At 40.8% G+C, this 14175-nt stretch overlaps 1 protein-coding gene across 1 annotated transcript in view; it reads left to right on the top strand.

Moving 5' to 3' along the window:
* GDPD1 (glycerophosphodiester phosphodiesterase domain containing 1) overlaps positions 1–14175 on the top strand; it is a 24186-nt gene extending 10011 nt beyond the window's left edge. Inside the window, exons 2-10 of the mRNA XM_053457265.1 lie at positions 89–131; positions 3723–3858; positions 5358–5403; positions 7033–7154; positions 9682–9771; positions 10412–10545; positions 11803–11862; positions 12787–12838; positions 13568–14175. Coding sequence (XP_053313240.1) covers positions 89–131; positions 3723–3858; positions 5358–5403; positions 7033–7154; positions 9682–9771; positions 10412–10545; positions 11803–11862; positions 12787–12838; positions 13568–13690 — 806 coding nt within the window. The 3' untranslated portion in view covers positions 13691–14175. The remainder of the gene's footprint in view (positions 1–88; positions 132–3722; positions 3859–5357; positions 5404–7032; positions 7155–9681; positions 9772–10411; positions 10546–11802; positions 11863–12786; positions 12839–13567) is intronic.

Here is a 14175-nt window from a genome sequence, read left to right as displayed (position 1 = left end):
ATATTTATCTCCATTTAATAAACTTGATTCCCATCAGTATGTAAAGCAAATTCTATGGAAAATAATTTCTATTTCTATTTTTTTTAAGGTGCAGGTGAAAACTTGGAAAACACAATGACCGCTTTCCAACAGTGAGTATACTACCTTTTGAATATCAATTTGCGGGGTGAATATTAAGAATCATTTGACTTGTTGGTTCAGTGATGTATAAAGCTGTCAACTGAAACCTATACTAATCTGATCCACAAATGGATATGACATTATTGTCCTCAGAGTAGAAATATTAGAACAAGAGGTCTTTGCCTGAAATTAGAGGATCAGCGCCTTAATGTAGAGACGTTTAACCTCACCGAGAGAGTGGTAGATTAGTGGAATAGCCTCCCAGCAGAAGTGGTTAATATAGTAAGGTAATTTAAATATGCATGCGAGTTGTACAGAGATAAAGTTCATCTTTGTGGGAGTTGTGGTTAGCTCCTACGGGATCTTTTAGTAGTTATTGGGAAATATGAATAAACCTTGTAATTATAAAACCTGTGGATTTTTTAGTAGATAGAAAGTTTCATCAATCAGACCTACCGTACGAAAGAACTTCCATTTCTTCAGTAATTGTACCCTCCATATATAATATTTAGAGGAGCTTTTATCATTTCTTTTTAGATTATATGTTATGGTTGGCTCTGTATTAGTTCTTCATTATACTGCTTAATTATTTGGCTTGTGGAGAGTACATCATCGGGTCTGAGGGCAAATCCGTGCTGGGCTGCTGGCCTCATGGACACTGATGGGAACATTCACCCATCAACATTGAGAGGAAAGCAAGTTACCCAAACCCTCAATACCTTGTATTCTCTAGAAACATTCAAACAGTCTGATGAAGGATCAAAGTACGCTGATGACCTGCAGATTCCCAGTGGCTTAGATTTAATTACTTCTAAACTCAATCTCAATTCTCCAATTAATCTTCATAATGTAGCTGAAGTACCCGTAGGTTAAAATATTATGTAAAAATCCCTTGGTGCTCAGTGCTTTTACTCAGATTTTGATATAGCCAAGGCAATAGCAAAATGCAATGTAGATATAATCTAATGAAAGGGATTCGCTTTATCTAAGTGTAAAAACATGTTAAAGGTTTTGCAACCATTATCTCTTCTTTCGCAATCGGGATTGTAAGACTCAGTGACCGCTTTCTGCTTTAGCCATTGCCAGGTGTGCTTGACAGCTATAGGCAACAAATGTCATACTGCCGGGGTCTATGTCCATTCAATCGAAAGGCATGCTGAGAATTATGGATTTCGAGACTGTTAGCAGCTATGGCCTAATTGACTTACAGAGTCCCCTTCAGTAGTAGGTAAAACCACAAGTTGTGTTTTTCTGCTGCTATGACAACAAAGCAATTTACCCAATAAAGCCTTCTGTCAAATGACTACAGGCTAGAATCAAATAATACGTGAGAACTCTAAATTGGGGAAAATCTGAACTGATTAAGGATTTATTTACGGACATCTAAGAAAAATTAGAATAATATACCTGGTCATATACTAGGGGAATTTAGTAGAATATGTAAAAGCAACCTAATTAAAAGAAACAGCTATATACTGTGAAGGTAACAAAAAGTCAATAAAAAAAACTTTTTTTTTAACCCAAAAATCGCTGTCAGACATATGGTTGGATGTCTGAAATTTGTTTTGTATGATATCTTTACTAAAGGAAGATATAAATACCGAATTTGATATATCTATACATAGTTCACGGGTCACGATGGTCACCCCTCGCATGGTGAACTGGTAAGTTGAGTTTAAGGCTCCATAAAATTACTTCTCTAGTACTGTGTAAACAAGACTTGTATTAGTTCCAATAGTCATAATAATGGTAACCTTGAAAATTGGCAAGAATGAGCACAAATTCCAAATAACAAATGTATCCTTGAAAACGGTAAAAATATCTGCAAACATGGGAAACTTTATCAAGGAACATCCTGAATCCAAAGAAAGAGTCCTTGAGATTAATACTAGCAAAAGAGCCAAGGCCATCTTTAACATGGAGCAGCTCTCCCGGGTCCAAGCTTACCGTAGATGCCTATAGCAGCTGCCCCTTTTGCCCCTCAGCAGCGGCTCTGTAATGTTATCCATTAGCAGAAGAGACCATGTGATGCAAAAAAATACTCAAAAAGTAGTTGGAAAATCCAGCCTTTTATCGAGTTGAGTAGAGACTACCATTTGCCAGTGGCCTCAACTCAAATGGAAGATGCATACTATGATGTTTCACCCCTGCTGCATAATATAGATGGGGTGTAAAGTGCCATCAGAAATCAGTCTTGGGTCAACGTAACATTTTGTCCCAATTAAGTAGATCTGTAATGTATAATGTGATGCATGCCGTTAAAACAAAATCGACCTTAAAATCGGGGCATATGTATTGCATTCAGTCGAGTCATGATGACAGTGTTGTTTTGAAGTCATGTACAATATCTGTCTAGTCAAGTGACCAAAAATGAGTGTTTAAACAAATAATATGTGTAGCTTCTGTAAGCAGAGAGGTTACTTTGCAAATATAAAATAGGAGTAATTGTTCTAGTGCTTAGATAATATACTTTTATACAGCTGCATGTTATCGGTTTGTATGTATTCTAACCCAATCTACTAGGCAAGCACCCTGACTCATTACCACGCTGCCTTGTGCTAAACATTAGAATGGCTTGTCTTAAGCAACCAGTTGCTATTGTACTACGGCCATACCTGGGAACTCACTAGGTTTCACTTGGAGACTCCGGGTGAAGCGCTGTTTCTCTGGGTCATCACCGGGAAAGTCCAGGTGACTTCCCCGTCAAAAAGCGCGTGTGTCCTGCGAGGTCAGCAGGACGCCCACTGACGTTAGTGGGGCCACCCGCAATGTCAGCGGGATCTCCTACCTTCAAGCTGCAAGGGCTTGCTGATAGCCAGAGCCATAAAGATCCCAGGCATGGGCATGGCATCCAGGCTGCTTAAGCATGGCACTCACCTTGCAGCATCGGGGGCAGCTGCCCTTCTTGCCCCATGGAAGTTATAACCCTGGCAATGCTCAAAGAAAATACATGTTTTTGCCATAGGACATAGATTATACAGTCTAAACAAACATTGGTAAGAAAAGCACAAAATAGTTGGCAAATTCACTGCCCAGTTGGTATCATTCTCACAAAATTAAAAGGCCAGCATTGCTGCCAATGAGAACGGTGAATGAATAGTTTATGATTACTATCAAAGTCTCTGGTATCCAGAAACTGTGGCTCACAAAAGAACTGGCCTCAAATTCCCAGATTTCCTACCTTTATCACAGATCGTATTGAGTAAATAGCTCAGAAAAAGTACAAAGTACATTTATTCAACCTCAAGGTATAAATTCAAAGGTTAGACCAGCATGGAAAGCACCTTCATCACTCTTTGATGACACTGAAACTTTAGCAATTTCTCATTTGGTCACAAACCACTTCGTTTTCATACACGTCCCTTTCACACAAGACAAATACTTAAGAAATAATCAATGAGAACCAAAATATAATTAGCATTTTTGAAATCAAATGCATGTTCGAGTTGTATTTTGTAGGGCTTTGCTGCCCTTCTGTACAGCGATGAGGTTAATTATGTGAAATTGGTTCCTATGGTTTTAGCTGATTTTTTTTTGTTGGTTCCTATGGTTTTAGCTGATTTTTTCCCCCCACTTATTTTGCTTCCCCTCATGTTTCATAGTGCGGTCAGCCTTGGGACTGACATGTTGGAGCTCGATTGCCACCTGACAAAAGATGAGCACGTTGTGGTGTCACACGATGGAAACTTGAAAAGGTCGACTGGCGTCAACGTCAACATTTCAGACCTTAACTACTCTGTAAGTAACTTGATTTCATTTTAAGGATATATTTAAAAATGACAAGCTAAATCGATTAAACCGAGGGGGGTATATATTTTTTTCTAAATTTTAAAAACAAATACAAGAAGAAAACGCATTTGGCTCCAAGGTTACTGAGCGTGGACACAAGCTTGCCCTGAATTTTACAAACAATGAGATTACTGATATTGTACCCCTGCGCTCCATGGTGTTATGTCTGCTGCTTTGTACCAAATACCGTTGGATTTAGGTTAAGGCATTTGTTAAACTGATTGAACTGGCTGAGCATATTTCAAACAGTCTATGGAACGTCCATTATTTCTCTACACTTGGCAACAAGTGGGACATCACACGAGGTGCTTGGTGGCACCAGAACCACCATCCATAGAGTTGCACTGCTTTACGGGGCTCAGGCAGGCTATTTACTGTATTAAAATTGTTTCCTGCTGGATATATATTAAGTCCAGGAAACATTGCAGTATGTTTAGCTGATTAACATTCCACAGTTTGAGAGCTAAGTGAGGGCATGAGCATTTATCTAAAGACGCATTACCTCCCAAGAGGAGGAAACTAGGGTAAAGGCCACTATTCGTTAATTCTCTTAGCGTAAGCCTCACGTACATCGCTATATGGCTAAATAATTCAGATCTTTACAAGTGTAGCCTGTGGTCTCTATATTGCTGTTTTTGGGACTATTAAACAATAAAGAGAGAGAATGCTTTCTGTGACTTGCGTAACATTCTGTCCTCCACAGAGTAAGTAGGGTTTTAATATATTAACAAACACTGATTTCAATCAATAGGGCATGGAAACATCTGAATTCTTTGTTAACATTGTTTAAACAAACCATGTTGCAGATTTAAAAAATTAAGTAATAAAACATCGATTTGATCATTTTACTTCCTTACTTAGAAATAGGATACGTTCTAAAGAACTATAAGCTAAAAGTGGGCAGCCAGTCAGCGGGGATACGTTTAAAAGAGATGTGAGAAAAAATGATTTTATCAAAAAATATCGTACAAGGTGGCTTATCTTGTTTTTGAGACGGTGGAGAGGATGTTCCCTGGTAGCTGTGGACATGCAGCTTCTTTTAAAGTGCCTTCAAATGCGTTATTGGTTGGTGGGGCTCCGTGTAATTCTCCCATGCAGATCAAACACAGCCTGTTATACAACATGAAATTGCATTGTAATAGATTCCAACGTGAGGCGTTTGTCTCCTGTGTGGATTTAACCACCGATTTAAGAATTTTGTTTGCCAGTAAACACAATGTATATGCTGGCCACTGGTAGAAAGTACCAAGCAACTGTTCCAGATTTATTTGGTCTTTATTTTGATCTTCATGATCTCGTTTAGTGTTTCTTTTCTCTAGGCTGAAAAAGCTGGATTTCTATAGAACTATGAGTCGTCCAGCAAGTGTCAGAAATGAACATCTTTGTTATATTCATATAGAGAAACAATCGTATTGATGAATTTACTGAATACATGTTTATCTTTACAGGATCTCCCTACGTACCTGTGCCAACTGGATGTCACCTTTGAAAAGGGTAAACATCATAAACTATTTTCTATGAGTCTTTCGGTTCATTTGTTCTGAACGGCCATCTGCTGTGCCACCACCCCCAGCTTTAATCGGTTCTAGGCTGTATACACAGTCATGGAGCTTGACCTATGTTTTTTTGAATAGGGGTTGGCCTATTTTAAACTTGGTTTAAAATTAAAATATTAACTTAAAATTGTAGAAAATGTTTAAAGTTGCAAAATGTTCAACCAAGATCGCCTTTGCTCTTTAAGGGCTGGTGTGTCTGAGATAGATGAGGCACTTGTGGCTTTATGTGCCAAATGATCATTAGCAGATGGCACAGCGAGGAGAGCAATGAGTCGGAACAGTCACGCCCGGGCCAAGCAAACATTCATTTGTCAGAGATTGGAAAGAACATGTGAGGGCTGTCAGGGAGGGAACAATGCACTACAACCTGAGCCTGGATCAGTATACTTATCATTAAACATTTTATTAAAAGTTAAACATTTGTTTAAGCTGCACAAAGGTATACAAGACATGCAACAAAACAAACAAAGCATTCCAGCTTGTCAGATGGGATGATGCGCACTCAACGCCATCTCCATCAGGGGCTTATCATTAGTTCCAGGGATTGCCACATTAATAATGCACAGCAAGCAAGAAGTGACCGTCTTCATTACGGTTTCTGACAGAACACTGTTTTCAGAGATGCTCAGATGAGAAACAACATTTAAAAGCTTGTTCTGGTATTGAATGTTGGCCCAGAGGTATAAAAAACAAGCCTGGAACAAAATGCCGTGTGAGCCATTTAGCTGGAGCAGTCATTGATTGTCTGTGAATTTTCATTGACTCTTTGAGCATTTAACTTTTCTGAGCACTCACAGTAGAGGAGATGCCATAGGCCTCTCCGTGCTAAAAGCTGATGCCCTGTAGATGTTAAACACAATCTATGATTCCACCGCTCACCGTAAAGTTACCCGACACACTGAAGTCCCTCAATGATCATACGGTTTGGATCAACGCGGCAGCTGGTCATTTTCCAGTTTGCATTCTTCCCCCTCCATTTTTTCTTTTTAAATGCTTGTTTGTTTACACAGTATGCATGCTAGATTTTTACTTGTTTGCACGATGTAGGGTTATGTTTAGTATTTCCCTAAACTTTTACATTAGCCTTTGGAGACTGGACTTGGAAAGTCCCCACTCAAAGTCTTCAGTTAATGAACCTCTTGGACACTCCTTAAACATTATCAATACATTAACATTTCTTTGGCTTTTTTCTTTATATCTAACTCCTTGTAGCCCATTTGCAGCTAAAAGTTACCAAGTTTCCCAAAATTATTCATATGTCCTTATACGGGTGAATAACAGCGTGTTACTAACTAACCCTAGTCTATTGCTGTGGTTATCAACCATTCAATCATCTACTCTATCATGCCGCACTCCATATGTGAATCCTGCTTGTGCTTGGCATCTACAGATGACAGTATGGGTCATAGACTCGGACATCATATTCAGTGGACAGATTTGCCTTTTAACGTTCAGAGTCCCAGAGCTGTAAAAAATGCTCTGAAATTGCTTGCCCCACTGTGATTTAAAAGGTTCCATTTGTTGGAAATTGGGTTAACCTGTTAGTGACAGATGAACTTTGTTCCAGATTGCTGCTGTGAAGCAGGAGAAGACAAGCGCATCCCTTTGCTGCGAGAGGTGTTTGAAGCTTTTCCAGAGACACCGATCAACATTGACATCAAAGTGAATAACGGCATTCTTGTTAAAAAGGTATTCCGGCTCTTCCATTCCTTATTCCACATTGATACCATCTTGGAGAGAGCGCCATACCAGCAGAGCCGGCCTTATGTGTTCTGGCGCCCTGTGCGGACTACTCCTCTGGCGCCCCCCCACTCTGCCCCTTCTCACTGCCTCCTCCACTCTGCCCCTTCTCACTGCCCCCCCCTGCCCCTTTTCACTGCCCCCGTCCTCTGCCCCTTCTCACTGCCTCCCCCAGTCTGCCCCTTCTCACTGCCCCCCGTCCTCTGCCCCTTCTCACTGCCCCCCTTCCTCTGCCCCTTCTCACTTCCCCCCGTCCTCTTCCCTTTTCTCCCTATCCTTACTTACCTCGTTGCCGGAGTCCTGCGGTGGGAGCGGGAGGCGTCCATCTTCCCGATCTGCCGCGGTGTGCGTTTCACAGCTGAGCACCGGTGCTCAGCATGAAACGCCGGCACCGCGACGGAGTCACGGAGAGTGAGGGGCGCCGAGCGGTCCCTGAAAACTTCACGAGCGACCACTCGGTGCCCCTACCCGGGACTTAAATTGAAACATAATTTTTTTTGTTTGTTTTAACTTTATTTAACATCCTCCATGTAAAATAAAGTTAAAAATGTTTTATTTAATATGGAGGATGTTAAATAAAGTGAAAAAAAACCCCAATGCTTTAATTTAAGCCCCGGGCAGGCGCCCCTGTTGCCATGGCGCCCTTTGCGGCCGCACAGGTCGCACGCCCTTTGCGGCCGCACAGGTCGCACGCCGCACAGGTCGCACGCCCCTAAGGCCGGCCCTGCATACCAGTAGCTAGCAGAAATAATTCATATTTTATGGAATATTGGCTTACTGTCCATACACAAGGGCCAGCTTTCTCTGAAAGGGGTAACTAACAAATGAACGCACATCTCCACAAATACTCATACCTTACTTTACTCCCAATACTCACTGTGTGCTGTAACCCTACTACACCCTGTTACACCACCTCTGGAGTGGTAGGACTCAAACTTCCCTCAAACAATATTTAAGTTAGGGCACCTTCCTTTTGGTCTGTTGCCTGGTTTTACGTTTTGGAGGCCATGTTGTGTCTCATAGATGAGGCCGTTGTACAAGTGCCTTTAACTCATAACAGAGCTAATTTATTGCAGGCAGCACAACTTATCAACCTTTTTTTTTCTACAAGTACCCAAACAACATCCATGTGCCAGCATAGGTGATTGGGTCCTGGTCATAATAAAAAGTACCCCCATATACATAGAATACCTCCCAGCACATCGAGTTTCCCATTGGGAGCACTGTGACGGTAGGAGTTGTTACCGGACTCTTTTAGGCTTGTCGGTTCCTGAAGCGTTACGGCTTCTATCCCACTTCTCAGCTGGCTGGACCTTGAGTTCTCTTCTTTTTCTGGAGCAGCTGAAATCATCTAGTAGTACAGCTCGTTTGCAACCGAGACTTTACTATGAGAATTACACCCAGGAACATCCTTTATGAACCAAAATGTACAGTATATCTACAGTTTAGACCTAGACTGCTAAAGATTGAGACAAAACGGCAAGAATTATCTGCACATTAGCGAGTAAGTGGGGAGTGGAGAAGACTAGTGAGTGGTATTGTTTTAATAATGTAATAAGCAACGCAATGGCGGGGAATGGGTAAATCAGAGAGCCTAGTATGAGGCTGGTTTAGAAATAAACCAATATTTTCTCAGCTGATAGGAATGTGTGTATTTATACTCATTGTAAATATTTGTCTTGTTGAGTGTTCTGCTCGGTGTGTCTGCTCACCGCATTTCTCTTTTATCGCTGCAGCGGCCGTGCAGTGTATGCAGTGTTAAGGGCTCATCAAGGGAACTGCTTGCCAGATGATTCACAGTGTGTGGCTAGTCTTAAAGAAATAGTGAATTCTCAAGCCCACAGCTGGAAAACTCTAGACTTTTGACATTAGGCTTAATCAACTGACGAAGACTTACCACTCTTTGGAAACGCGTGAAGACGGGCAAATTATAATATTGATATCCGAAAGGAATCTAAACAATGTCCTATGTGTTGTTGCTCCTTGAGAAAGTGGTCCATTGTGGCTGTCTCCTGCCGGTATTAACTGGTGAGATGGGCAGTGCCATGGTGTGAAGAACCGGGCCTCATTTAATTGTCGCTCGTTCATGACCAAGCCGGTGTTTATAGCGGTGAAGCGCGGCGGGCACACTTTCTCTTTGTTTTAGGTAGCGGGAGGGTCAGCATGGAATGAAATCCTTTCTTTTAGGGAAAGATTAGAACAATCTGCGATTTGAGCTCCCGGCTACCCGCGAGTATCCTCTGCCTGCTGAGTGGACGATACGAGGGTGCTTATGGCGGTGGAGTTCTGGAGATGATAAAGCGATCTATCTATTCTGATTGTCTCACCGCTGTGGTCAAGTGTAAAGTTCCTAAACAATTCCATGAGTGTAGATTACGTTTTTTTATGCACATAATTCTATAGGGCTACTTTTTAGATACTAATATTTAGGCCACATTGGAAAGAAACCATTACAATGATACGTCTTATGCCGCAGGTGTCAGAGCTGGTGAAAAAGTACAACAGAGAGCACCTGACCGTGTGGGGCAATGCAGACTACGAGATTGTGCAGAAATGTCACAAAGAGGTAAGTGTGGCAAAAAACAAAATATCAGTTTATAAGTAAAGCGGTATTTTAGCTCAGGGAATTAGAGATCTTTGGCAAAAGGTGTCGAAATTAGCATGTTTTCTCTTCTAAAAATCCTTCTCCCTCACACACCTAATGTACAAGGCTGCCAGAACCAATAAGGGGAGAAATAACTCAACAAACAAGAGCAATAAGTGCTATTTGTTGTGAGAACAGGCAGTTAAGATGACTGCCCCCGTGGTATAAATATGAGTTGGGTCTCTAATGCATATACATTATTTTAATATGTAAACACTGTAATGTAGGTTTACTTATTGTACTGAACCGTGAAGCGTAGGACTTGGGAAAGCGGCAGCCCTACATTAAGCTGTCACATGTTGCTGCTTTTAGTTATTTGTCTTTATGCCATTAACCCTCTGGATGCTAGAGGCTTGCAAATACATTGTTTCCTCCGACTTCTATATCGCCATGGTTTAAGTCAGCCACAACTTGAATACTTCCCGTTTTTTCACTTTGACTTGACTTTTTACGCCATCTCATACGGTATCATCAAGGAGGGGAAGGTTCATTCATGTGATTGTGTTTTTTTTTTAATGTTACAGCTTTCTATGATATTTATGATCCATGCTTGTTTTTCCAGAACTGTGACATCCCCCTCCTCTTCTGCTTTCAACGAGTATTACTCCTGGTGGGATTATTTTACACCGGACTCCTGCCCTTTGTCCCCATACGAGAGCAGTTCCTGGAGATTCCAATGCCCTCTATTATAATGAAGTAAGCAATAAAATACAATGTCCTCCACTTTGTTACAGTATCTGAGCAAGCATGTAGGTCCCGGCGTATATCATTGGTAACTAGTACCAACTGGTATGTTCTGGCCTAAGTCAGCTAGGCCTAGACCTACAGCTGCAGGTCCACGATCCAGTGGTAAATGGTCCTATTGGGCAATCAGGCTCATTGGGCCGATTACAAGAGAGATGGTCCATTTACACTATGAAGGACCATGCTGAGCCGGCATAACCTCCATAGCATGCTGTTCCCGGTGACCGCACATCCTCAACGGTGGAGCTCAGCAGTAACACAGACAGGAGAGGCCACAACCACATGGCCAGTCCTGAACATAGAATGAATTGTTAGGGTACATTTGTTTAAACTGGATACAGATATAATGATTAAATAGGTGTGTAGTTCAGAGACTTCTTTACTACTTCCACGCAGTGAGTAACCGGGAAACGGAAAGTAAGTATACCTAAGGAAAGAGGAAATCGTAATGAGACAATGGAAAGGGATCATAAGAATAATGCATTGTAAGCTTATCCTCCTGCACCAGTAGGTTGTAGTCATTTATGTAATTATTAATTGTGTATACTGCCAATTTTAATGTTTTCTTTATCTTGTATTTTATCATATTGCGAATGCAATGCACTAAATGCTTGATGAAGCCTCATAAGAAAGTAATCCAACATGACCTGAAGATGCAGACAGATATAGGCACATTATTTACTGGCATCTTACCCATATGTACAAGGGCACTGACAGTTCTGATCAGTAATGACAGGCTCTCTCAACGTAAAGTTACCATATGTAATGTAACCCATATGATAGTGGTCCCTTTAAGTTTCTGTGTGTCGGTTTTGTAAATGCGTGGGTGATTCTGCAGAATCCTCTCCAATCCATTTGCCCCCTTCTTCTCCCCGGCGTAATGCCCTGCAGGAGATGCATTTGGCCATCCCTGGGCGTGATGCACTACTGAGTGCAATGACTACTTGTGCAATGGCTCTGCTGAATGCTGTGCGTGGGGTGGTCTCCCCAGTTGGCATTGATCTCAATGGGAACACTTTCCTGCCACTTATTGACATTAGACTGTTCCTTTCATGACCTTGGCTGAAGTGAAGGACAGCAGCAGTGACATTTTCCTGCTCTTATGTAGTAAAGGATAGCCTTATATGTGTAAGGCCCGGGGTCTAGTGCCTCGTACGAACCTCGGATAGCAGAAATAAATACTTTTGCAATTTCACGCTTTTTCTACAGACTTAAGGATCCTTCAAAAATGAGCAGAAGTCACAAGTTTGTGGTGTGGATGGCAGATGCGTAAGTATCTCGGCATTTCATCGCATGGGTCTCAGTATGCCTGCATTGCTCTTTTTGTTGAAAGGTATTTTAAATGCTCTCGCGCAAAGCACCCGGCCAGTTTTAGTACTAATCTGAGCCGGTTATTATGGGTCTGACTGGTGAAGATATATCAGGCTGTCAATGCTCTGCAATGTGTAGCTTTCCATGGATTCTATTCTGGAGGAAAGGAAAATAATCTATTCCAAGCGGATTGGCTGTACGTTTTGTTTAAATTATAGGTGAAAGAGCCACAAAATAATATATGATGATGTGTGTTATTTTGTTCTTATATAACATATAGTCTTAGTATAAAAAGTCAATCGCACAAATGAAAAAGGTCATCACCGCACCTTTGTCATGCAGTGTGAATGACCAAACCCAGGACTGAGCTGGTCCTGCGTAATTCAGCAAGATTAATGTTGTGCTCTGATTTCTATAACTTATAATAAGTTGCTCCAACTCACTAAAAACCCACTGAAGAGTGCACAAATCACATAAGGAGTTACGGAAAATAACGATCCAGGGGCCAAGAAGAAATGTCCTCCTCCCATCATAGCAACCAATGGAATGGTCCAGTGACCAGAATCATACCGTGTATTTCCATTAGATCCAGATGACTGATAAAACCGCTCTTCATACATTCTACCACGATTCTACCAGAGATGTAGCTTTATGTATATATTTCCTACCAAATGTCTTCTGCTCATGAGATGCAGTTATAGAAAGGCATAGATATAGAACATACCTTAGCCGTTATCTAATATCGATCTGGTTTGATTGAAACAATGAATGAAAGCACATTAATGTAGATTATTCCTACTGCAAAACACAGCCCAATGTGTTTGGTAATTATTATATTCATTGAAAGTAAGATATCCATCAACGAATTGTTTCCTGTTACAGGTTAATCATGAGAAAAAGTTTGTTTGATCACCTTAAAGCAAGAGGAATTCAGGTAGAGTATTTTCAATCACTGATGTCTCAACATAAATAATTACCCAAATGGTTATGGCTGAAGGTCATGCTCAGTATCCTCTGTATCATGCTCTGAAATTTTTTTATAAAAACATTATTTTAACAGAATGCAAACATCTTAGCGGCCTTTCTTATTAAAGAGGAATCTCTTAAACGTTTGTTGCTGAAAACAAAAAAAAAAACTTCAAATTAATATATATTAAATATATAATACACATGCTTTTAGGGCTCCTATGTCTCCATTATTAATGGTGATATGCGTTGAGAATACATATTGCAGGGCTGCATGAATAGATTTTTAGTACCAATTACACTATACATACAGGTATTTATCATGTTTGTCTGTAGAAAGTTGCAAGATTTCGAATAAGATAAAAAAACACTTAAAACCTATTAATGGAACAGTTATGCCAGTTAATCTAATTAATGCCTCCCCCTGTGCACCACAAATCCGTGGAAAATAGCCATTTTTGTCTTTGATTCAGGCATTGTGCATGCAAATCTGCTGCCCCTTCCAATCAAAAGCACATGTGCCAGGACAGCCAAGAGTCACTTAATGAGCCCGGTTCACAGGACTGTCTCACCAAATATGAGACTGTTGCCAGCTACGCCTGTTCTGTTGTTGCATGTAGCTAACGTAGCGGTCTGTATTCCTATGTATGGTTGCACAGACGTGTTCACCGTGACTTATGCAGCCTGTTCTCATCAGGTGTACATATGGGTACTAAACAATGAAGAGGAATATAAAAGAGCTTTCGACCTCGGTGCCACCGGCGTTATGACGGACTATCCGACCAGACTGAAAGAATTCCTGGAAAACCACGCACACTGAAACTTAACATCAAACGCCGAGCTGCAGGAAAAGGTCTACTCCGGCCATCTGATTGATCTCTTGCTGTGCATTAGGGCCATCATACCTCACTCTCAACGTAGTAAATAGTTACTTATACCTATGTATTTATGGGGATCATGTTATAGTTTACATTTTGTAAATAAGCCGAATCAGGACTAAACCTCAGTACTGTATATTTAAAAAGTAAAAAAAAAAAAAAAACATTTTTAATATAAAGAGAGTCTGACATGGAATGTACTCAGTATTTAATCTGTTTTTATTTCGGTTCTGGCCACAGATTATTTTCTTTGAAAATAAAATAATTCAGCCTCGTTAATCCTCAGAGTAGGGAAAACTCCCCGTTTTAGTATTTAAAAGAGCAATAGAGCCGTTATATTCTTAAAGAGGAGAAAAATGCAAAGATTGTGTCGGAAGTGTTCATGTGTTAGACCAGGAGACCACCCATGATCCTTTAATGTATAGAA

The sequence above is a fragment of the Spea bombifrons genome, chromosome 2, assembly GCF_027358695.1.
Source record: "Spea bombifrons isolate aSpeBom1 chromosome 2, aSpeBom1.2.pri, whole genome shotgun sequence".
Taxonomy (NCBI): domain Eukaryota; kingdom Metazoa; phylum Chordata; class Amphibia; order Anura; family Pelobatidae; genus Spea; species Spea bombifrons.
The sequence above is the reverse complement of the archived record's forward strand: the minus strand, read 5'-3'. Positions and strand labels throughout refer to the sequence as shown.